General features: G+C 38.1%; 2 protein-coding genes across 3 annotated transcripts in view; one reads left to right on the top strand and one right to left on the bottom strand.

Annotated features, from left to right (window-relative positions):
• The window catches only part of chka (choline kinase alpha), a 31,060-nt gene extending 20,805 nt beyond the window's left edge, over positions 1–10,255 (bottom strand). Inside the window, exons 1-3 of the mRNA XM_023270925.3 lie at positions 10,017–10,255; positions 8,960–9,068; positions 4,344–4,397 (exon numbers count right to left, since the gene is read on the bottom strand). Of these exons, the coding sequence (XP_023126693.1) occupies positions 4,344–4,397; positions 8,960–9,068; positions 10,017–10,255 (402 nt within the window). The remainder of the gene's footprint in view (positions 1–4,343; positions 4,398–8,959; positions 9,069–10,016) is intronic.
• A 4,530-nt stretch (positions 10,256–14,785) lies between these two features.
• si:dkey-12e7.1 (uncharacterized protein LOC557553 homolog) lies at positions 14,786–21,786 on the top strand. 2 transcript variants are annotated; one of them, XR_008601239.1, is made up of 4 exons: positions 14,786–15,381; positions 16,499–17,128; positions 20,092–20,737; positions 20,826–21,786. XR_008601239.1 is itself a non-coding variant. In XM_023269270.3 (3 exons), exons 2-3 carry the CDS (start codon positions 16,598–16,600, stop codon positions 20,677–20,679), a joined length of 1,119 nt encoding a protein of 372 aa, XP_023125038.1. In that variant the 5' UTR covers positions 14,786–15,381; positions 16,499–16,597; the 3' UTR covers positions 20,680–21,786. The 2 variants fall into 2 exon arrangements, 1 of the variants encoding a protein (XP_023125038.1); XM_023269270.3 differs by having other exon boundaries at positions 20,092–21,786.
• Positions 21,787–25,779: the final 3,993 nt, after the last annotated feature.

Raw genomic sequence — 25,779 nt, 5'->3', positions numbered from 1 at the left:
TGGTAGGTTCTTCTACCAGAGAAGTCCAGAAATTAACTGGACTTCTTTGGTAGAAGTTTGGTAGATTTCTTCTACAAGAAGTTCCTACGATTTTACAAACTTCTTTCTTGAACAAGAAACTACCAGAGAAGTCCAGTTGGTTTCTACTGAAGCTCCTACAATTATACAAACCTTTCATTCGTAAGAGCTTCAGTAGAAATAAACTTCTCTGGTAGGTTCTGAAGCTCCTATGATTATACAAACTATCTCTGGTCGGTTTCTTGAACAAGAACTCAATTATATACATTTTTCTTTCTAGGTTCTTGAACAAGAAACTACCAGAGAAGCTCCCACAAGAAGCTCCTACGATTATACAAATTTTTCTTTCGTAGGAGCTTCAGTAGAATCCGACCAGTTCTTGTTCAAGAAAGAAAAGTTTGCATAATTGTAGGAGCTTCTTATATGAGCTTCCAGTTGATTTCTGGACTTCTCTGGTAGGTCAAGAACCTACAAGAAGCTCCAACAATTATACAAACTTTTCTTTCTAGGTTCTTGTTCAAGAACCTAGAAACTCACAGTGGTTTCAATCGTGGTTCTTGTTTGAGAACCTCCCAGAGAAGTTCAGCCGAGGAAGTTGGTTTCTCCTGAAGCTCCTAAGAAATTTGTCCAAAATGAACTCAAATTTGTTTAAAATTGTCCAAAATGACTCAAAAATTCTTCAGTAGAAGAAGTTCAAGAACTGACCAGAGAAGTTCAGCCGATTTCTACTGAAGCTCCTACGGTTATACAAACTTTTCTTTCGTAGGAGGTTCAGTAGAAACCAACTGGACTTCTCTGGTAGGTTCTGAACCTCCTACAATTATACAAACCATCTCTGGAAGGTTCTTGAACTAGAACCTCCCAAAGAGGTCCAGTTCATTTCTACTAAAGAGCCTACGAAAGAAAAGTTTGTATAATTGTAGGCGCTTCAGTAGAAACCAGTAGCTTCAGTAGTTGGTTTCTCCTGAAGCTCCTACGATCATTTTATTCAGTATATTCTTCTCTTGCTAAACTCAACACTAAATATTTACTGTTTTCATAAAAATGCCCAGAAACTGCTCTGAGTTTTGAGGGTTTCTTCCAGGACAGTTTCTTCCAGCTCTACCTGACGCTGTGCTATAACTGACGTCTCTACATTGGGTTAAGCTCCGTTCTTTCTTCCCTCCAGCAGCGATTCCTGTCAGAGAAGCCTGAACATGTCGAGCAGCTGTCTGAGTTGCATAACGTCTTTATCTGCAGAGTGCTGATCACATGCAGCCGTAGACGTCCAGCGTGGATAAACGTCCAGCGTGGATAAACGTCCAGCGTGGATAAACGTCCAGCGTGGATAATCCTCCCGGCGGTAATCGTCATTTTCTGCCTGAGTTCTTTGTTCTGCGAACAGCTTCATGTTGTCCTGACATCTTTACTTGATTCCCACCACTGAATTAAATGCAAAATGTAAGAAAATCTAATGCAATGATTTGGATAAAACTTGTAATTTAACCAAAATAGCTTTAATGTTGCATCAACTTAATATTTTGTCTCATTTAAACTCAGATTTCTGTGTTAATCGATTTAAAACCAAATTTAAGTTACAGTAACTCAATAAATAACTCAGTAACTTGATGTTTCTTCACATCAGCGTTTCAAGTCTTTACCTTCTAAACAACTTTAATTTCATTTTTAAAGTATTTTTGACTCATTTCCAAAAAATTCTGCATCATTTTAAACTAATTTGTGTTCATTTTGGACACATTTTCGCATATTTTTGCAGGTTTTTGCCATCTAGGACACATTTTAAACACCCTTTAAAGTAATTTTGGAAAAATTTTGAGTAATTTTTGCTTTTGGAGCATTTTGGACACATTTTTTTTCATTTTGGTCCAACGTGTCGACTAATTTGGAAAATTTTCCTGTCACTATAAAGAATTTTTGAGTGATTTTGGACAATTTTAAATAAATTCTGGATAATTCAAGAAGATTTTTAAGTCATTTTGAACAACTGAAGTCATTTTTGCAGGTTCTTGCCATCTGGGACAAATTGTGGACACTTTTTAAAGTCGTTTCAGAATTTTTTAGAAGTAATTTTGGCCCAATGTGTCGATTTGTAAAATGTTCCTGTCATTGTAAAGAATATTTGAGTCACTTTGGACAACTGAAGTCATTTTTGCAGGTTCTTGCCATCTGGGACAAATTGTGTACAATTTTTGAAGTCACTTTGATCAGATTTTTGATACATTTTTAGGTTTGAGACATTTTGGAGACATTTTTGTCATTTTGAACAGATTTTCTTATTATTTTAAAGAATGTTTGAGTAAGTTTATAGTATTTTTGACTCATTTTCAAAAACTTCCATGTCATTCTAAACAAACTTGTATCAATTTTGGACACATTTTGAATCCATTTTAGAGTAGCTGTGAGTCACTTTGGACAAGTGAAGTCATTTTTCCAGGTTCTTGCCGTCTGAAACAGTTTCTGGATGCTTTTTAAAATCATTTTGGCCCGATGCATTGACTAATTTGGAAAATTTTCCTGCCATTGTAACAAATTTTTGAGTGCTTTTGGACAATTTTAAATACATTTGGATCATTCTGGACACACCTTGAATCATTTTAGAATATTCCTGAGTCACTGAATTAGTCAGAAAGAACATTTGGGAAGTTGCTCTGAGTCATTAATTGATGATTATCAGATGAATTAGACATTTAACCTCTCTACTGTTCCCAGACCTGTTCTTTCACGCTGAGGTTGAACAGAACTCTGGTTCCTTATCGCTGGAGGAACATCCGGACTGAACTGCTGTGAACTTCTTTAATCTGAGCTCAGTGTCACCAGAGTTCCAATCTGAAATGTCAGAAACTTTCTGTGTCTGTCTGAACGTGTTCCTGACGGGTTGATGATTAACTTCTGTCAGATAAAAGCAGCCGACGTTCATGTAGGTCAGAGGAGCCGAGCGAGTTCACAGAGACTCCACGACTCAGAGCTGCTGCACTGCAAAAAACTAACACGTTAAAACCTCTAGAACGTTCAAACAACGTGGAAAGAACGTCCAACATCTGTGTTCCTCTAAATGAGGGTTACAGTTTTTTATTGACAGTCGATATGTTGACAGGAAATTATTATTTATTATCGTTTTTTTTTTTTTTTTTTTACAGTTTTTGTGTGTTTTTTAGGTCAACATGTAAATTAGTAGTTTTTCTCTGTCAGTTGTATGTTATACATTGTATGTTGTAAGTAGTATGTCAATGGTGTGTTGTATGTCAGTTGTATGTAGTATGTCAGTAGCATGTAGTATGTCAGTAGTATGTAGCACGTCAGTAGCATGTAGTACGTCAGTAGTATGTCAATAGTATGTTAGTATTTTGTAGTATGTAGTGTGTCAATCGTATGTCAATAGCATGTAGTATGTCAGTAGTATGTAGCATGTCAGTAGCATGTAGTATGTCAGTAGTATGTAGTATGTCAGTAGCATGTCAGTAGCATGTAGTATGTCAGTAGTATGTAGCATGTCAGTAGCATGCCAGTAGCATGTCAGTAGCATGTAGTATGTCAGTAGTATGTAGTATGTCAGTAGCATGTCAGTAGCATGTAGTATTTCAGTAGCATGTAGTATGTCAGTAGTATGTAGTATGTCAGTAGTATGTAGTATGTCAGTAGCATGTCAGCATGTCAGCATGTAGCATGTCAGTAGCATGTAGTATGTCAGTAGTATGTAGTATGTCAGTGGCATGTAGTATGTCAGTAGCATGTAGTATGTCAGTAGTATGTAGTATGTCGGTAGCATGTCAGTGGCATGTAGTATGTCAGTAGCATGTAGTATGTCAGTAGTATGTAGTATTTTTCAAAAATTCTACGTCATTTTAAACAAATTTTGTTTCATTTTGGACAATTTTTTTTATCATTTTAGAATGTTTTTATAGGTTTTTGCCCTCTGGGACAAATTTTAGACACTTTAAAGTAGTTTTGGAGGTTTTTAAAAGTCATTTTGGATTGATTTTGAGTAATTTTTGGTTTTGAAGCATTTTGAACACGTGTCGATTAATTTGGAAAATTTTCCTGTCATTGTAAAGAATTTTTGAGTGATTCTGGACAATTTAAAACACATTTTGGTTCGTTTTGGACTGTTTTTGAAGCACATTTCCTGAGGATCAGTATTACGACACATTATAGTTTCAACATTAAAACTGCAGCGATTATACGGCTTCTAACGTCCAGCAGAGACCAGAACGATGTCAGACGAACAGTTGGGAGGTTAAAGAGGATAAAACCGGAGTTGAAACATCTCCAAGTTCTGAAGGTTCTTCCTCAGGAGACCAGACAGGAAACAGGAAGTAGCTTCTTACCTGGAAGTGGTTTTCTTTGTTGGACTGTCGAGAGTCTCCTTTATTACAGGACATCTGAGAACAGAAACAAGGAGAAACTCTGCATCAGAACAGGAAGTTCAGACTCACAGCGATGCATCATTTCCTGCGGCTACGTGTCACTCCCTGCGGCTACGCGTCACTCCCTGCGGCTACGCGTCACTTCCTGCGGCTACGTGTCTCCCTGTGGCTATGCATCATTTCCTGCAGGTACGTGTCACTTCCTGCGGCTACGTGTCTCCCTGCGGCTACGTGTCTCTCCCTGTGGCTACGCATCATTTCCTGCAGCTACGCGTCACTTCCTGCGGCTACGTGTCTCCCTGCGGCTACGTGTCTCTCCCTGTGGCTATGCATCATTTCCTGCAGCTACGCGTCACTCCCTGCGGCTACGCGTCACTTCCTGCGGCTACGTGTCTCCCTGCGGCTACGTGTCTCTCCCTGCGGCTACGTGTCACTTCCTGCGGCTACGCGTCACTCCCTGCAGCTACACGTCACTCCCTGCAGCTACGCGTCATTCCCTGCGGCTACGCGTCACTTCCTGCGGCTACGCATCACTTCCTGCGACTACGTGTCTCCCTGCGGCTACGTGTCTCTCCCTGCGGCTACGCATCATTTCCTGTGGCTACGCATCATTCCCTGTGGCTACGCGTCACTTCCTGCGGCTACGCATCACTTCCTGCGACTACGTGTCTCCCTGCGGCTACGTGTCTCTCCCTGCGGCTACGCGTCACTCCCTGCAGCTACACGTCACTCCCTGCAGCTACGCGTCATTCCCTGCGGCTACGCGTCACTTCCTGCGGCTACGCATCACTTCCTGCGACTACGTGTCTCCCTGCGGCTACGTGTCTCTCCCTGCGGCTACGCATCATTTCCTGTGGCTACGCATCATTCCCTGTGGCTACGCGTCACTTCCTGCGGCTACGCATCACTTCCTGCGGCTACGTGTCTCCCTGTGGCTACGCGTCACTTCCTGCGGCTACGTGTCTCCCTGCGGCTACGTGTCTCTCCCTGCGGCTACGCATCATTTCCTGTGGCTACGCATCATTCCCTGTGGCTACGCGTCACTTCCTGCGGCTACGCATCACTTCCTGCGGCTACGTGTCTCCCTGTGGCTACGCGTCACTTCCTGCGGCTACGTGTCTCCCTGCGGCTACGTGTCTCTCCCTGTGGCTATGCATCATTTCCTGCAGCTACGCGTCACTCCCTGCGGCTACGCGTCACTTCCTGCAGCTACGTGTCTCCCTGCGGCTACGTGTCTCTCCCTGCGGCTACACGTCACTTCCTGCGGCTACGCGTCACTCCCTGCAGCTACACGTCACTCCCTGCAGCTACGCGTCATTCCCTGCGGCTACGAGTCACTTCCTGCGGCTACGCATCACTTCCTGCGACTACGTGTCTCCCTGCGGCTACGTGTCTCTCCCTGCGGCTACGCATCATTTCCTGTGGCTACGCATCATTCCCTGTGGCTACGCGTCACTTCCTGCGGCTACGCATCACTTCCTGCGGCTATGTGTCTCCCTGTGGCTACGCGTCACTTCCTGCGGCTAAGCATTACTTCCTGCGGCCCAGTATAAAAGTCTCTGATCCGACTCGGCGTCTCATAACTCCGTCTCCGGGAAGCCAAGTCCGTCTGGGTTTAATGATTACCACGACGACGCCACGCTTCCTGGATGCTATTAACTTTTTGGTCCGAAGTCACCGATTGGTCCTGAGAGGCGGCAGCGGTTACCGTGGTGACGGACAATAAACCGGTCATTAAACAATCAGAGTCGATAGTTAATGCATCAGACGGAGCTTCGAGGAAATAAAACGTTTATGAGCTCAGAGCGTTGAGCTGCGTTTCTCTTTTACTGCTGGAGGACAAGCGCTGAATGATACAGAAAATATATAAAATATCATGTTTTAAACTCGTAACAATCTGTGGCGGCATTCTGAAAATATTAGGGATTAAATCACACAATTTTCTAAATTATTTCTTCAAATATTATATATTAATATAACAAATATTAGAACTTCATTCAAATAATATTACAAAATATTTCCCAGAATACTGGCAGGTATTTATGGAAACGTTTTTGTTTTTTTTCTACTTATAAAAATATTGAGGCTGCTTTCTCTGATTATTACAAATTAATTCACAAAATATTTCCTAAAATAATACAAATACATTTTTCAATTGTTGCTATTTTTAAATTTTGAAATATATTTTATTTAATTTCAGTCATTTGGCATTTTTTTTCTTCCATGTTAAAGAATACTGGAGTGAGTTTACAGTATTTCTGAGTATTTGTTTTACATTTCTATGTCATTTTAAAATAATTTAGGTTCATTTTAGAATATTTTTTGAGTCACTTTGGACAATTTAAGTCATTTTCAATGGGTTCCTGAGATCTGGGACAAATTTTGGACAATTTTCAAAGCCATTTGGGAAAATTTTTTAGAATTTTTATTTTTTTTGTCATAGTTGGCATTCCTTTGTCAATTTGGAAACTTTAAGGTCATTTTTCTTTTCATTTATGAACAAACTGAGTCATTTTAAACATTTTTTTTTTGGTTTTGGACAAATGCGGAGCAACTTGGAAGAATATTTGGACAATTTTCTTGTCATTTTGTAAAGTTTATGACTAAAGTTACACTAAATTGTCCCATAATAATAAAATTTGTCCAAAAAATGACAAAAATCTTATAAAATGACTCAGGATTTTCCCAAATTATTCCAAAAATTTTCTAAAGAACCTGAAATTTTGTCTAAAATGACTCGCAAATTGTCCAAAATTGGTGAAATCTGAATTATCTTCAGACTGAGACACCTGGATGGATGTAAAACTGATCTGGGGTCAGTTTTTACCAGAACTCAGATGTGTTTTTTCCTCCTATAAAGTGATAAATCTGGATCCACCTCTATGGACTTCAAGGACCTGGAATGTTCTAAGTGAGACTAAACTTAAAGACTGGAAGCAGGAAAGGAGAACGTGCCCTGGAGAAAGTTCTAGAGTAGACCTACTGACAACTGGAGAAAGTTCTAGAGTAGACCTACCGACGACTGGAGAAAGTTCTAGAGTAGACCTACTGACAACTGTAGAAAGTTCTAGAGTAGACCTACCGACAACTGTAGAAAGTTCTAGAACAGACCTACCAACAATTGGAGAAAGTTCTAGAGTAGACCTACCGACACCTGGAGAAAGTTCTAGAGTAGACCTACCGACGACTGGAGAAAGTTTTAGAGTAGACCTACTGACAACTGTAGAAAGTTCTAGAGTAGACCTACCGACAACTGTAGAAAGTTCTAGAGCAGACCTACCAACAATTGGAGAAAGTTCTAGAGCAGACCTACCAACAATTGGAGAAAGTTCTAGAGTAGACCTACCGACACCTGGAGAAAGTTCTAGAGTAGACCTACCGTCAACTGGAGAAAGTTCTAGAGTAGACCTACCGACAACTGTCCAGTTGTCGGTAGGTCTACTCTAGAACTTTCTCCAGAGGACGTTCTCCTCTATGGACTTCAAGGACCTGGAACTCTGGAAATATTCCCAGGATGAAGGTAGAACTCTGATCATTGATAAAGTTACTGGAGATGAAGAACCAGGTGTTCTGAGGAGATCAGGAAGGAACTTTAGTCCTATCTGGTTGATTTTTTTTGTGCCAAATTTGACTTTTGGTCACAATTTCACCTGTTTTGTGGTGGCTTTGGGTGTTTTTGTGGTAACTCTGTGCTTATTTTGCATGTTTTTTGTGCCAAATTTAAGTTTTTGTCCCAATTCCACCAGTTTTGTGGTAGTTTGGGACATTTTTGTGGTACATTTGGCCATCTTTGTGGTGATTTTCCATGTTTTTTCTGGCATATTTGACCATTTCAGGATAATTTTGGCACTTTTTGTGGTAATTTGGGGTGCTTCTCCTGGCATACTGGAACCTTTCAAGGTAGTTTAGGCTCTTTTGGGGGTGATTTTGTGTCTTTTTGTGGTAGTTTTGGCCATTTTTTGGTGATTTTGCAAGTTTTTTGTGCCTAATTTGAGTTTTGTCCCAATTTCACCTGTTTGATGGTAGTTTTGCTCCTTTTCGTGATAAATTTTGATACTTTTGGGGTGATTTTCCATGTTTTTGTTTGCATATTTGAATGTTTCAGGGTAATTTTGACTCTTTTTAGGGGTAAATTTTGGAATTTTTTTGTGCTGAATTTGAGTTTTTGTTGCAGTTTCACCTGCTCTGTGGTAATTTTGGATGTTTTCGTGGAAAATTTGGCCATTTTTGTGGTGATTTTGGGTGTTTTTCCTGGCATATTTAAACCTTTCAGGATGTTTTTTGTTCTTTTTGGGGTGATTTTGTGTCTTTTTGTGATAATTTTGTGGTGATTTTCCAGCTTTTTTAGTTACAGTTTTTACCAGAACTCAGATGTGTTTGTCCTCCTAAATGTCATGATTCTATCTGCTGGACTGATGAAGTTCTGAAAAAGTCGATGAAAAAGTGTTAAACTGGAGGCTTTCTACTGTCTGATGTTTCCGGTGCTTCAGCTCTGATTAAACCCCAATAACGACCTGACGAGGATCTAGTTTCTCTGGCTACTTCCTGGTTGGGTCCAGGTGTGAGGAGCTGCTCACCTGTAAAATGGCTCCGTAGAGTCTCAGCAGGACGTTTCTGGGTTCGTCTCCGACCGAAGCTCGTCCGTCTGGGAGGCTGCAGAGGAACAGCTTGTTGCTGAGGCCTCCTCTGGATGGACGGACAACATAAAACTTTAAACTGTAAACGAATCACACTGACTGGTAAAACTTTATTTAAACTCTGAAGCATCAGCAGCTTCTAATCTTCCATCATTTAAACATTTCATTAAAAACTGGATTTTATTAAATTAATATCCCTCCAGTCAGAGACTCGTCTTTAAAATAAATATTATTTCAGCATCTTTTTACTTCTGTCTTCTTTTTCTTATTTCCTGCTGAACGTCTATAAATTACTGTTAATCATCAGAACCAGTTCAGGTCATCACGTCTTAGTTTACCATTTATTTTGAAAAAATTTTCATTTCACATTTTCATTAGTTTTTAAAAATATTTTTAGTTTCTAATTTCATTTTTAAAAATAATTTTAGTTTACACATTCCTTTGTTTTTAAGACTGTATTTGTGAGTTTACTGTTTCATTTTTTCTTTTTTCCTCTTTTTTTGTTTACAATTCCAGTAAATATTGTTAGTTTCGCATTTCACAAACTATTTTTAGCATAAAATTTAACGTGTTTTCATTTGTTGTGTATATATATATATATATATATATATATATATATATATATATATATATATATATATATAATATGTTTACTTTTTTATATTCTTATTTTAGAATTTGATTAAATATTTTTAGTTTGTAATTTCATGAGTTTTTTAAGAAAATATTTTTAATTTACAATTTTGTTAAATATTTTACTTTACAATTTCATCTGTTTACTTTGTTTACTTTTTAAAATCTATATTTTATATATTGTGAAAAACAAAAAAATCTGCATTTATTTATGACAAAAGTTAGCATATTTTTAAATATTTTTTTACAGTGTAGTAATTTTTATTTCGTTTGTCACCTGCAGCTAAAAACACCTGACACCTGTCTGATCAGAACACCTGGTGACGTCATCGGCTCAGTTACCCAGGTAACCAGGTGTTTCTACCTGATGATGGAGATGCTGAACTCCTCCTCCGTCACGCTCTTCCAGGCTCCGTGCAGGAACTCCCGGCACCACCGGAACGCCCTCCGCCGGGTGTCCGGGTCCGGGCTCTGCTCGGCCCGCAGCGGCTCCTTGGAGTCCCGCTGGGCGTCGGGCTGCACCTGGAGGGCGTTCTGGGTCACCAGGAGCCCCAGAGACAGGGAGGGCGACGAGGAGACGCCGTTAATGAACTTAGTCTTCATGGTTGGAACCGTAGGAACGGAGCCGACCGTTAGGAACCGTTAACGGAGCAGCAGCAGCAGGGACCGTTAGGGACCGTTATCACCGGATAAGCGGCAGCAGAGTGGACCGTTAGGGACCGTTATCACCGGATCAGCGGCAGCAGAGTGGACCGTTAGGGACCGTTATCACCGGATCAGCGGGAATGAACCAAACCGGAGAGACCGTCGGACTTTCAGTGGAGGGGGCGGAGCCGAGGCTGTGGTCACATGACACGCCTGCTGTCCCGTCCTGCTCTCTGATTGGCTGGCGGGGGACACAGCCCCGCAGGACCACAACAAACCCCGCGGTGCCTTCAGAGACCGTCGGACAAACACCGGAATCCCGATATCACCCCGACCTGCTTCATCCTGATGGAAAAACACTGAGAGTCCAGAGAGAAGAACCATAGAGGAGTTAAAGAGACAGTTAGTGGTCTGAAAGTTGATTAGAAAGCGACTAAACAGACGCAAAATGACCGCAAAAAACACAAAGAGCCACCATGAGTAGACAATATAGCCACAAAGAGACTCAAAACACTCACAAAAATCCACAAAATGGCCACAAAAAGACACATAATGATTTAAAAAACACACAAAACAACCAGAATGAGAACTACAAACATGCACAATAGGACCTTACTTATACAAAATGACGACAAAGAGAAAAAACACAAACAGAAAGAGTCCAAATGACCACAAAAACACACAAAAACCATAAGTAGACTTAACTTAAAACTACCAGACAGAATCAAATTGACCAAAAAGACGCAACAATTGAGCAGAATTATACACAAAATGACCACAAAGAGACACAAAACATACTAAAAAGAGACAACATGACCACAAAGACACACAAAACAACTACAAGTACATGAAAAAAATGGCTGCAAAGAGACACAAAACAACCAGGAAGACGCACAAAAGGACCACAAAGAGAAAACCCACAACCAGAAAGAGTCAAAATGATCACAAAGAGGCACAAAACAACCATAAGTAGACTTAACATAATGAGAGGACAACTTAAAACAACCAGAAAGAGACATAAATGACCAAAAGGATGCAACAGTGGACCACAGTTATACACAAAATGACCACAAAGAGACACAAAACAACGAAGAAGAGTCATAAATGTTGACAGACTTAAAACAACCACCAACAAATGGAGAAAATGACCTTAATGACACACAAAATGACCATAAGGAGACAAAAAAATACAAAAGAGTCAAAATGACCACAAAGCGACACAAAATAATCATAAGTAGATGGAAAAATGGCCACAAAGAGACATAAAACAACCAGGAATATGCACAAAAGGACCACAAAGACAAAAAAGACAACCAGAAAGAATCCAAATGACCAAAAAGACGCAACAATTGACCTTAATGACACATAAAATGACCACAAAGAGAGACAAAACCTACTGAAAAGAGACAACATGACCACAAAGACACTCCAAATGGTCACAAAAACACACAAAACAATCACAAGTAGACGGAAAAAAATGGCTGCAAAGAGACACGAAACAACCGGGAAGAAACATAAATGTTGACAGACTTAAAACAACCACAAAAATGTACAAAATGGCCATTAAAAGACACACAATGATCACAAGGACACAAAAGAACTCCAAAAAGAGACATGACCACAAGTCACGTAGCCAAAAAAAAGGTTAAAATCAGAGTTTAAACCTTCAGATTATTTTCCTCTTTCCCACAAACAGAAGCTCAACATGAAACTAAACACTTTCATCAGATAAAAATCATTTCAAGGAGGATTTATTGAGTTAAACTCATTTAAACTTTTAACCTTCACTCTCTTTTCTGTAATTTTTTCTTTACATAATTAAATTATTTATTCTTGAATGTCGTTTTTTTCACATGTATTTTGTTGTTTTGTTTATAGTTCATCTCTCTGTTGTTTTAAATATAAATAATAAATGTTTAGTCTAAAGAAGTTTCTGAATAAAGTCCCAGAGAAGAAAACAACTTTAATAAATTAGCTAAGTTAAATGTATTTGTTGTTTTATTTACACTGTGGTGTTCAGGTTTAACCAGCTGACATCCTGTAAATAAAGAAAATATAATATAATATAATATAATATAATATAATATAATATAATATAATATAATATAATATAATATAATATAATATATTATAATACAATTTAAAATAAAATAATTTCATATAATATAATATAATATAACATAATATAATAAATTATAATATAATATAATGTAATATAATGCAAAATAATATAATATGACATAATATAGTATATTATAATAAAATATAACATAAAATAATCTAACATAATATAACAAAATATAATATAATATAATATAATATAATAAATTATAATATAATATAATATAATATAATATAATATAATATAATATAATATAATATAATATAATAAATATAATATAATATAATATAATATAATATAATATAATATAATATAATATAATATAATATAATATAATATAATATAATATAATTATTATGAGAAGGTGTCAGCTCAGGTTCAAGTCCAGAGTTTTTGTTACGTCTGCAGTGACATCTGCTGGTGAAAATTCATCCTAAAACCACAAAAGAACCAACAGATTCAAACAAACAATGACTGAATAAAACACAATCAAATAAATCAGTTAGGTGGATTTTAATAAAATAAAATATATATTGAAAGATAAATAAATCACAAAGCTTGATATAAACTCTCTGCATAGTGAGTTCAAATGCTTTTTATATTCATAAATTCTAAATCTGCAGAATATTAATGAAGAAGTCTTAAAAATCACATTATTTAACTGAATTCATGAAAACCTTTACAGTGGTGTAACTTTGTTTTTCTCTTGGAATAAATACATCATTATTTTCTAAATTTAAAATTTTAATGATTATTTTTCTGTCTTTGTATTTTAATATTATTTAATCATCCCAAGTCTAGTTCATGTCACTGTTGTTCTAAATATGAATTTAGTCCCCAGTCCTCACTGAAAAAAGAAACAAAATATATTAGATATATTTATTTAATCTGTGTCTGCGTTCAGGTTAAACTTGATTTTATCCTGTAAACTGATGAAAAACAGGTTTCGCTGTGTAATATTTTATTTACCAAATTAAATTTAACAGCCCTAACCCTAACTCTGTACTGCCTCTATATGACTGCAGATCGACCCACAGAAACAACATCAGCATCAAATCTGCTGACGACACCACAGTGGTCGGTCTGATCTCCAAAGGTGACGAGACAGCCTACAGAGAGGAGGTCCAGAAACTCACAACCTGGTGTTCAGGAAACAACCTGACACTAAACACCTCAAAGACAAAGGAGATCATCATGGACTTCAGGCGGAACAGAACTGACCCGCCCCCCCTCTACATCAATGGTGAGTGTGTGGAGAGAGTCCACACATTCAGGTTCCTGGGAGTCCAGATCTCCGATGACCTCTCCTGGACAGACAACATCACGGCTGTCATAAAGAAGGCTCAACAGCCGCTACACTTCCTGAGAGTCCTCAGAAAAAACAGCTTGGACAGGAAGCTGCTGCTGACCTTCTACAGCTCATCCATAGAGAACCTGCTGACGTTCTGTGTTTCCACCTGGTACAGGAAGCTGCTGCTGACCTTCTACAGCTCATCCATAGAGAACCTGCTGACGTTCTGTGTTTCCACCTGGTACAGGAAGCTGTTGCTGACCTTCTACAGCTCATCCATAGAGAACCTGCTGACGTTCTGTGTTTCCACCTGGTACAGGAGCTGCACTGAGGCAGACAGAATGAGGCTTCAGAGGATCGTTGGCTGTCCTCTCTCCTCCCTCATGGACATCTACTCCACCTGGTGCCTCAGCAGAGCTCAGAACATCATCAAGGACAGTTCACATCCCGGTTCTCAGCTTTTTGATCTGTTGCCCTCTGGAAGGCGCTACAGAAGCATTAAAGCGAGGACAAACAGACTTAAAAACAGTTTCTTTCTGAGAGCCATCACCACCCTGAACTCTCACAGGTCTCACACAAAGCCAACAACATGCATCAGTGCAATATACACCACTGTCTCATTCACTGCTATTTATATTCACCCTGTTATTTATACTGTATATATGTAAATAGACTGCTTGCACTATCTTTAAGATTTCCTTGCACTGAAAAGGAGAAGCTCTGCAATCTCGTAATACACTGTATAATGACAATAAATTCTATTCTATTCTATTCTATTCTAAATTAAATTAAAATTTTTTTTAGTTTTTATTTTATTTAATTCTTTTAAAAACAGCAGTTTTAAGAGGAGGCCAGTTGAGATGACAGGTCAAATATTAGTCCGAAATCAGACTCTTGTAATCAGATAATCCCTTTACAATAAAATAGAATAAAATAAAATAAAGTAAAATACAATAAAGTAAAATAAAATGAAAAAATAATATAAAATAAAATAAAGTAAGATAAAATAAAGTAAAATAAAATAAAATAAAATGAACTGAAATGAAATGAAATGAAATTAAATGAACTGAAATGAAATAAAATAAAATGAAGTAAAATAAAACAAAAAATAAAATAAAATTTACAAAAATAACGCAATAAAAAACATCTCTGCTCAGACCAGTGTCACGCGGATTTCATTAAAATAAATTCGTGAAAAATTTAAATTATTAAATTATTGTTCTTTGGTCCACCAGGAGGCGCTTGTTCTCACCAAAACACGCTTTAAATCTTTAAATAATTAATTAAAACACTGTTTATCAGCTTCTTATCGTCTTTTAGTGTGAGTTGATCATTCACACTATTCATGAAGCTCCACCCGCCGGTGCCGCTCCGGAGTTTAAAACGTGCAGCCGGACGCGTGTTGATGACGCCATCAACGGCGAGCCACAACAAAAACAATAACAGCTGTTAGCCGCTAGCTAGCCGGCCCGTTTCCTCGGCTCTCTTCTGCTTCTTTTACTTTTTTTTAAAGTTCAATTTTTGGTTTTCGGACGCTTGAACTTTCGGACATGAAGCTGCTTTGATAAAATCGGTGATTTATCGCTGCCGTTGATTTAAAGTCTTGTGTTTGTCTGTTAGCTGCTAGCAGATTAGCCGCTAACCGACGGCAGGAAGAAGCTCCACATCGAGGTAAAGACTCAGTTTTTGTCTTTAAAATGACACAAAGCAACCACGAAACCAGCAGTGTTGGGTTAATGTGCAGAAGTGTAAATTCTGTTAGCCTGACAGGAGCCGAATAACGGAGCTTCATCACATGAAAGTGTAATTTAGCTCCTGGATGAACACAAAGATCACATTACAGTTCTGTGTTCTCCGGTGAACTGCTGATAAAGTTACATTCACACTTCAGGAAACCGTCCTGCTGTTAATTTAAAACTACTGAAGCACGTTTCCATTCAGGAATTTAAAGGGGAAAACATGAAGTGACCCGAAATGACAACAAAGACACTCGGAATGATCACAAAAACACACAAAACTGCCAGATAGAGACACAAAACATCCACAAAGACACACAAAATGACCATAAAATAATTTAAAGCTGTCAGAAAGAGGCATAAATTACCACAAAGAGACACAAAATGATTCAAAACAACACAAAACAATTATACTTAGAGCGAAACTGATCACCGGGAGATGTGAAACAATACATAAAATACATAAAGACTCAGAATGAGCACAAAATGACACAATGATCACGAAAACACTCCATAAGTTGACCTGAGAGAGCATTTAGAGACTCAAACTGACCAGACAGAGACACAAAACTGACTGGAAAAGACTCCAAACTACTAATAGGAGACTTAATTGGTCATTAAAAACACGAAGAGTTGGGAACTTATCGATTAATGGTTGATAGATTTCTGTAAATCAATCTGGTAGATGATGTTCTGACAACTAGTTGAGAAAAAAGGCAAAGATGTTCTAATTTCAGCGACTCAGAAGAGTAGATTTGCTGTTTTTCTTGTTCCATTTCAAACTGAATTTTTTTTTTACTTTTTGCAAGTTTTTAGTTGTTTTATTGATCAATTAATTGATAAAATGACTAAAAACAATAATTAATTGCAATGAATCTTTCTGTTTTGTAAATATGAGAGAAAATAGAAAGAAACCATAAAATATTCACATGTAAGAAGCTGCAGTCAGAGGATTTAGAGTGTTTTTATGAATAAATTGATCAGATTCATTGATTATCAGGAGAGCTGCTGACTAATCGATTGGTTTATTTGTTGTTCTGTAAACGTTCCAGAGATGTTTCCGTCTCAGCCGGACCATGAAGTCGTTCTCCAGACATTCTGACCTCCGATGACCTCCGAGTACCTCTGGCATCACTTCCTGCTCCATCGTCATGTCTCCACGGAAACGGCCGCTGGTTCCAGTGGGCAGCCGGCGGAAGGCGTCGGACGACGTGTTCCCGTTCGACCTGCTGCCGGTGGAGTGCCGTCTCCACGTCCTGTCCTTCCTGGGCGAGGTGGACAAGTGCAGCTGCGCTCTGGTCTGCCTGAGCTGGAGCCGCCTGGTCCGGTCCTGGAAGCTGTGGCGGGTCGCCGACTATTCCCGCCGCGGCGTCTTCCACCTGGGCCAGGAGGGGCTGCTGGTGTCCAACCGGGAGTTCGAGCGCTGGAAGGCCTGGGTCCACCACTACACCCACCACCTGATCTCCAGGAGGGCCAGCCTGCTGACGCTGAAGGCCAGCTTCGACCTGGGCGACCGCAGCAACGACTGGGCCCGGCTGCTGCGCCACCTGCTGGACAACGTGCACTGCAGGGACCTCAGCCAGCTGGACCTCAACTGGACCTTCACCCTGCTGGAGCCGCTGGACCTCCGAGTCCACTCCAGCTCCAGCTCCCACCAGGACAGCAGCACCAAGATGGACCAGGTGACACCTCTGCTTCTGGTTCTGGATCTAGTTCTGCTTCTGGTTCTGGATCTAGTTCTGGTTCCACACAGCTGCTGCTGAACCCCAAATATTCAGTTTGAAATGAAACATGACAAGAAAAGCATCAAATCTTCTCTTTGGAGATGCTGAAATTGGAAAAGTCTCGTCTTAGACATGAAGTGACCCAAAACAAAAAATATGACACAAATAATAAAAAAATAGACACAAAATGAGGAAAAGTAGATGCAAAACAAGAAGAAAAGAAACAAAATAGGAAAACAGGCTATAAAATAAGCAGACATACAATGACCCAAAACCAAAAAGGACAAAAAATGAGACAAAATGAGGAAACACTAGATGTAAAATAACACAAAGCCAAAAAAATAGACGTAAATTGAGGAAAAAATTAGACATAAAGCGACCCAAAACAGAAAATATGACTCAGAATGAAGAAAGTTAAGTACAAGACAAGAAAAAACAGAAACAAAATAAGAAACACATGACACAAAATAATAAAGAGTAGAACGAAACAAGAAAAAAACCAAACAGACTATAAAAAACAGACAAAGCTGCAGGCAGCGTTGATCAGGTCCTCGCACACCTCCAGGTGTTACACAAAAGTGAAGGTGTTGACACGTAGCTGACCAATTTCAGGGATTATGTCACAAAGTTTCTAGAAATCTTACATGCTAAAAGAGCATTTTTCAGAGTTACAGCGGCTTTATAAGGAGGTAAAGTGACACAGACGAGTCTAAGGAAAATACCAACACTGAGACTGGTGTCTTCAAAGGAGGACAAAATACATTGCAGCCAACGTAAAGAGGATGAAAGAGTCATGGACATGAATACGGGCAGCTGGCTAACAATAGTACATCAAAGTGTAAAACATGTAATTTCCTCTCCAGCAGGTGGCGCTATCACTGTGAGTGAATATCGGCATATGGATGTGATCAGGGCAGGATGGTGGTTAAACGTGTAAACTTTGAGGCAGATTGGAGCAAGTAGAGGGGATTTACACAGCACTTCCTGTTTCATGGCCAAGCTGAAAGTCCAGGAGGCGGCCGTGGCCACGCCCTCTGACTTTAGTGGATGTTTTGACAGGTTTTCATCCTGAAGGCGTGCTGTATATACTGGCCAAACTTGAAGTGTTTTTGAGTTACCCCCTGTGAGGAATTTACCACTGAAAATGACCAAAAACACCCAAAATCTGACATTTAATTCAAAACGTCGGACTTCCTGTTGGGTTCAGCGAATGGGTTCAACAGGCTTTTTGTTCATCCTGACGTGCTGCATATGTGGACCAAATATCATGGATGTAGGTGAAACGTGCTGTCTCTAGCAGATGTTACGAATTTTGCAGGGGGCGCTATGGAGCCGTTTTGTCAAACACACATGCAGTTCCCATAAAATACAGAATTTCCACCACTTGTGGTTTGTGTGCAAAGTTTCATGAGTTTTTCAGGATGTTTAGGTCCTCAGAAATGCCATCATTCTGGCAGGCAAACAATGAGAATAAACTCTTGAATTCCTAGACACAGAATGAAAAAAACTGGACAAATAATGACCCAAAACACAAAAAAATGATGAAAACTGAACACATGTTGAGCCGAAACAACGACATGAAGCAGAGTGAGAAAATGAGACTCAAAAAGAAGAAAAGATAAAAGAAGACAAACGAGACATAGAATGAGAAAAAGTGAGTTCTTTCTCCTGGTGGGACGGAGCTCCAGTTGGAGCTGCTGTGGTTCTGGTTCTAACTGGTTCTGGTTCTAACTGTGGTTCTGGTTCTAACTGGTTCTGGTTCTAACTGTGGTTCTGGTTCTAACTGGTTCTGGTTCTAACTGTGGTTGTTGTTCTGGTTCTAACTGGTTCTGGTTCTAACTCTGGTTCTGGTTCTGGTTCTTTCTGGTTCTGGTTCTAACTGTGGTTCTGGTTCTAACTGGTTCTGGTTCTAACTGGTTCTGGTTCTAACTGTGGTTGTGGTTCTGGTTCTAACTGGTTCTGGTTCTAACTGTGGTTCTGGTTCTAACTGTGGTTCTGGTTCTAACTGGTTCTGGTTCTAACTGTGGTTGTTGTTCTGGTTCTAACTGGTTCTGGTTCTAACTCTGGTTCTGGTTCTTTCTGGTTCTGGTTCTAACTGTGGTTCTGGTTCTAACTGGTTCTGGTTCTAACTGTGGTTGTGGTTCTGGTTCTAACTGGTTCTAGTTCTAACTGTGGTTCTGGTTCTAACTGGTTCTGGTTCTAACTGTGGTTGTGGTTCTGGTTCTAACTGGTTCTGGTTCTAACTGTGGTTCTGGTTCTAACTGGTTGTGGTTCTAACTGTGGTTCTGGTTCTGGTTCTAACTGTGGTTCTGGTTCTAACTGTGGTTGTGGTTCTGATTCTAACTGGTTCTGGTTCTAACTGTGGTTCTGGTTCTAACTGGTTCTGATTCTAACTCTGGTTCTGGTTCTAACTGGTTCTGGTTCTAACTGTGGTTGTGGTTCTGGTTCTAACTGGTTCTGGTTCTAACTGTGGTTCTGGTTCTTTCTGGTTCTGGTTCTAACTGGTTCTGGTTCTAACTGTGGTTCTGGTTATTTCTGGTTCTGGTTCTAACTGGTTCTGGTTCTAACTGGTTCTGATTCTAACTGTGGTTCTGGTTCTTTCTGGTTCTGGTTCTAACTGGTTCTGGTTCTAACTGTGGTTCTGGTTCTAACTGGTTCTGGTTCTGGTTCTAACTGTGGTTCTGGTTCTAACTGGTTCTGGTTCTAACTGTGGTTGTGGTTCTGGTTCTAACTGGTTCTGGTTCTAACTGTGGTTCTGGTTCTGGTTCTTTCTGGTTCTGGTTCTAACTGGTTCTGGTTCTAACTGGTTCTGGTTCTGGTTCTAACTGGTTCTGTGGTTCTAACTGTGGTTGTTGTTCTGGTTCTAACTGGTTCTGGTTCTAACTGGTTCTGTGGTTCTAACTGTGGTTCTGGTTCTGCAGGTGACCAGCTTCCAGGACCTGCTCTCTAAGCTGACCCAGAGCTGTCCCCGGATCTCTAAGATGCGGGTACACTTCGACTGGTCCGACCCGTCGGTGGCGCTGTTGAGCCGCTTCCAGCAGCTCCGGGTTCTGGAGCTCAAGTACTTCTGGGTGTTTAAGGGCGTCGCCCCGGCAACGCTGCAGACGCTGACCTCGGCGCTGCCCAACCTGCGGTCCCTGACGCTGCACATCCTGGTCCCCCTGAGGAACCTGGGGACGTCCTACAGCCTGGAGTCCTCGTCCCTGGAGTTCCTGGACGTGTCCCCCAGCCGGGGTCTGGTCTTCTCCCGCCTCCGGCTGCCGGCGCTCCGGGAGCTCCGGGCCAAGAAGATCGTCCGCGGCATCACGCTGGACCGCCGGACCCGGCTCCGGATCCAGAGCCGCTGGCCCTGCCTGTACCAGGTCCTCCGGGACGGGACGCCCCGCCTCCAGGTCCTCAACAACGAGAGGCTGGGGGCCGGATGGAGGGACCAGACCTACGGAGACCTGGACTCCATCCTGGACCAGGCCTGCTACTGCATCCAGCACCTGGACAGCTGGCTCTGGTAGACCTGTAGAGACCTGGACCAGAGACCAGAGACCTGGACCAGAGACCTGGACCAGAGACCTGGACCACAGAGATCTGGACAGCTGGCTCTGGTAGACCTGTAGAGACCTGGATCAGAGACCAGAGACCAGAGACCTGGACCAGAGACCAGAGACCTGGACCAGAGACCTGGACCACAGAGATCTGGACAGCTGGCTCTGGTAGACCTGTAGAGACCTGGATCAGAGACCTGGACCAGAGATCTGGACAGCTGGCTCTGGTAGACCTGGACCAGAGACCAGAGACCTGGATCAGAGACCTGGACCAGAGACCTGGATCAGAGACCAGAGACCTGGACCACAGAGATCTGGACAGCTGGCTCTGGTAGACCTGGACCAGAGACCTGGATCAGAGACCAGAGACCTGGACCAGAGATCTGGAAGCAGCTCTTCAGTTCCTCCGTTTGTCTCCAGAGGCTGAAGAACGTCTTAAAGTCCACCAGGAGGACAGGAAGTCCAGAAAAAGGCAAAATATTTCAGGAAGAACGTCAGAAAATGTTCAGATGTTTCTGAAGAATCCGTTTTAAAAGTTGCTACTTCAGAGGAGCTGCTTCTTCCAGGTTCAAAGTCCTGAAATATTTCAAGAAATCGGTTAAACATCTTCAAAAATCACAGATTTATTATCAAATTATCGACTTTATTCAGAGAATTATTTTAGTTTTCCTCAGAGAAATTCTGTTTTTTTCCACAAATGTTCTGTCTTTTTAAAACTATTTCAAATTTATTCTCTAAATGTTCCGACATGTTTCTGGAAATATCTCATTTAAAAAAAAACTTCCACAATTACAACTTAAATCCCAAACTATCACAAAATATTTCTTCTTTTTATTTATTTTATTTTATTATCGTTATCTTATCAGTTTCAAAATATTTCTCAGCATATTTCTTTAAATTATTTTTAAAATTCTAAAAATATTATGCCTCTTTTCTCACGTTATTATGATTTAAATTTCAAAATGTTTTGATTTTTACTTCTAAAAATATTGTGGCTGCATTCTCAGAATATTACTAGTTAAAATCTAGAAATATTACAACATATTTTTCTGAAAATTGCATCTTTTTTAATTCTAAAAATATTCTAAATATATTCCAAAAATATGGTAATATAAAGATCACATTATTAAATTCTGGTTATTTGTTCTGAAAATATTACAGCTCATTTCTACCATTATTTAAAAACATAACAAATTATACAGTTTAATTCTAAAAATATTTCAGAATATTTCACATTAATTATCTAAAATACAACAATAATTATCAGAATATTAAACATTAATTGATTAAAATATTTACATTCCATTTTTAAAATATTACAACTTAATAATTCTTAAAATTATTTCCCTCATAATTCTGAAAATGTGATAATTTTCTTAAAATATAACGACATCATTCTCAGATTATTTCTCAAAATATTCCAGGATATTGCTTGAAAATTGTGCTTTGTTATTATAAAATTATTGCATCATACAATTTAATTCTAACAAAATATTGCAGTTTAATATTCCAAATTTGAAAGTTTATTCTAAAAATGTTATTGAGATATTTCACATTAATTATCTGAAAATGACAACCTAATTGTCAGAATATTAAACAATAGTTTTTTAAAATATTTTCATTTCATTTTTAAAATATTGCAACTTAATATGTCTTAAAATGATTTCCCTTAAAATGTGGAAAATATTGTAATTATTTTCTTAAAATATAACAACGTCATTCTCAGATTATTTCTCAAAATTTTGCAGAATATTTCTTGAAAATTGTGCTTTTTTTATTATAATTATTGCATCCTGCAGTTTAATTCTAGTAAAATATTGCAGTTTAATATTCCAAATTTTACAGTTTATTCTAAAAATTTTGTGCCTCTCTTCTCATAACAGTTAATCCTGAAATATTTTGCCTTTATTCTCGGCCTCAGACCTGCAGAAAGTCGACTGAACCGTTTCTGATTATTGAGCGACTGTTTCTAATCAACGGATCCCAGAAAACTTGTTTTATTCTGAATGTTTTCTACATTTAACAATCAGGACTTGAGGACCAAACAGGCTGAACTGATCGTTTTTTATCTCCTCACTGAACTTCCTGTTGTTTGTTTGTTTGTTTGTTTGTTTGTTTCCTGAGCTGAAGGACGTTTAGAAACTCTTTGCACATGTCTGAAGGTCGTTTGTTGCTCAGATTCAACCACACTCCAGCTGGTTTTCTAAAGTTTTATTCCTCTGAACTCCAGCAGTTTGTTTCTGGACGTTTGGTTTGTTGTTGTTTTTGTTTTTGTTTGTTTTTTTAGCTGCTGTTATGTTTTCCTTCACTCTGGTTCATTTTAAATAAAGTCCTGCAGCTCTGAGGAACCAGAACACCATGAAGAAGGACAGAATGATGGAGATGTCTTCTGTCAGAGAAAAATAAACATTTCTTCGGTTATTTATTATTTGCTAAACATTTTGAATCCTTTAACGTCCAGAATGACTCAGAATTTTCCATAAATGGTCAAAAACGTATCAGTGTGTCCCGGATGGCTTGAAACTGGATGTAAACCAATCAAAATCAGTCCACAGTTACTCGGATTTGTCTAAATTTATTCAAAAAGTTCCCAAAAGGGCTCAAAGTATGTCTGAGATGACTTGAAACCTGAAGTAAATCACTCAAAGTTTGTCCAAATTTATTCAAAAGGTTCCCTAAATGACCTAAATTTGTCCAAAATATATCAAAAGTAGTCCAAAAAAATGACCTGAAATCTGTGTAAAATGACTAAATATGTGTCCTAAATGACCACAATTTGACCAAAATGACAAAAAAATCTGAATGACAGGCATGAAATTTAAAGTGACTCTGCTCTTTTGTAACTAAAATGTTTTTCTTCACTGTTGGTTCATTTTTAAATAAAGTCCTGCAGCTCTGAGGAACCAGAACACCATGAAGAAGGAGAGAGAACGATGGAAAATCTGTTGAAAATGACTCAAACTTTGCTTCAAACATCAAAATATTGTGCATAATGATTCAACGTTTGTTTAAAATCATAAAAATGTGTCTTAAATGAAGTGAAAGTTGTTTAAAATGACAGAAATTCATCAAAGAACGACGTTTAAAGTGACTTTTTCCTGAAATTGCTCAGTGTTTAGCTTTTATGACTAAAATGATCATCTAAAATGAGTGAAATTTGTCTAAAATGACATGAAACTTTACAAAAATTCATCAAAAATTACTTCAGAATGATCCAAAACCAGTTTAAAATGACCAAAATATTGCAAAAATTGATGTGAAACGTGTCTGGAATTGGAAAAATTCTTCCAAAATTGCTTCAAAATGATCAAAAAATACTCAAAACTAGTTTACAATGACAAAATTTGTCCAAAATTTGTTTAAAATGACAAAAAAAAATGCATATAATGACATGAAATTTTACAAAAAAAAAGGACAAAGAAAAATGTTTAAAATGACACGAAACTCATTTGGAATTACAAAAAATTAATCCAAAATGACTTTAAAATTATCAAAAGTTTCACAAAAGCAGTTTAAAATTACCAGATTTGTCCAAAATTTGCTTAAAATTACAAAAACAACTGCATAAAGTGATGTGAAACTCATTTGGAATTGCAAAAAATCATCCAAAATTGCTTTAAAATGATCAAAAAATACTCAAAACTAGGACAATATTTGTCCAAAATTTGCTCAGAATGATGTGAAACTTTACAAAAATTCATCTTAAATTACTTCCGAATGATCAGAAATGACTCCAAACCAGTTTAACATGTCCACATTTGTCCAAAATGAGGCCAGATTAGTTCAGATCAGTCAACTGGTCTGAGGTTACAGGACCAGAGTGAAGGAAAAATATTTACAGAAAAACTGTCAGATAAAGTAAAAGTGTTTTAAGGTAAAAGCAAACGATATTAAAATTATTTTCATAATTAAGTTTTGATCGTTTAAAAAAAGTTTAAAAGTTCCAAAACACATATTTCTCTTTTTAAGCTCAGATTTGCTGATTTCTTCTGATGCAACTCAAAAGTCACACATGATGCATTCAAGGACCGTTGGAAAGTTGAAACTCAGCAGTTTTTTTCTATTTTTGTGATTTATTTTTAAAAATCTGTCCTTTAAAACCTGCCGGTGGGTTTTAGGGTCCACATGGTTTTTATTTTTCCCTCCAGTGTGGCTGCAGTTCTCCTCAAGGCCAGCAGGGGGCGGCGTCCTCTCAGACTGGAGCTCTTGAGCTTCCTGCTCCTCTGGAAACATCTCCAAAGATCTTCTACAGAAATGTGTGAAATGTTTTTAGTGTTTTACAGGAAAATCTGCAGAAATTTCCTCAGAAGAGCTGAGAAGTTCCGACCGTGAACTGAACACCGATGAAATGAGTTTTAAAAAATCTGTTAAAAAAGCAGAAAATAATCCATAAAAAATGTAAAATTACCTCAAATATCTGGAAATATAGAGAATTCAGATGATTTAGATCCACTAAAATGATGCAATTTTATAATAACATGTCATAAAACACAATTCACTGTTTATAAAAAAAATGTTTATTTGTTGTTTGTTTTTTACAGTCAAATAATTCTATTTTCAGTTGAGTTAAATTCAGTTTTAAAACAATTTTTTGTAAGTTTTTAAAGAAAAAATGTAGATTCTAAAATAAATTATAAATATGGTCTCAAGTTTCCTTTCTAACTGATTAAAGAAAATCAAATCCTAATTTTTATTTATATATATATATATATATATATATATATATATATATATATATATATATATATATATATATATATATATATATATATATACATTCCCTTAAAAAATTCTCGAGTTTCTTGTTTAAATAAATTTTAAAAATAATACGCATAACTTTCATTATTTTAAAGACAAAAAAATTATATTCCTAAGAGTTTTATCAGATAAAATACAAAAATATTACTAAAAAAAAACTCCTTGGCTGACAAATATAAAAATATAATATTAAAAATGCTCTGAATTTAAAGTACTTATTATTATTATTATTATTATTATTATTATTATTATTATTATTATTATTATTATTATTATTATTATTATGAACAATACTCTCTTTGAGGAAAAAAC

Source organism: Amphiprion ocellaris, chromosome 3 (genome assembly GCF_022539595.1).
Source record: "Amphiprion ocellaris isolate individual 3 ecotype Okinawa chromosome 3, ASM2253959v1, whole genome shotgun sequence".
Lineage (NCBI taxonomy): Eukaryota > Metazoa > Chordata > Actinopteri > Pomacentridae > Amphiprion > Amphiprion ocellaris.
The sequence above is the reverse complement of the archived record's forward strand: the minus strand, read 5'-3'. Positions and strand labels throughout refer to the sequence as shown.

What these genes read in the sequence shown, in the direction of transcription:
- si:dkey-12e7.1 (XM_023269270.3), top strand. Translation starts at nt 16,598, where the DNA reads ATGTCTCCACGGAAACGGCCGCTGGTTCCAGTGGGCAGCCGGCGGAAG. An exon ending in GCAGCACCAAGATGGACCAG is followed by an intron (nt 17,129 to 20,091) that starts GTGACACCTCTG and finishes CTGGTTCTGCAG; the next exon opens with GTGACCAGCTTCCAGGACCT.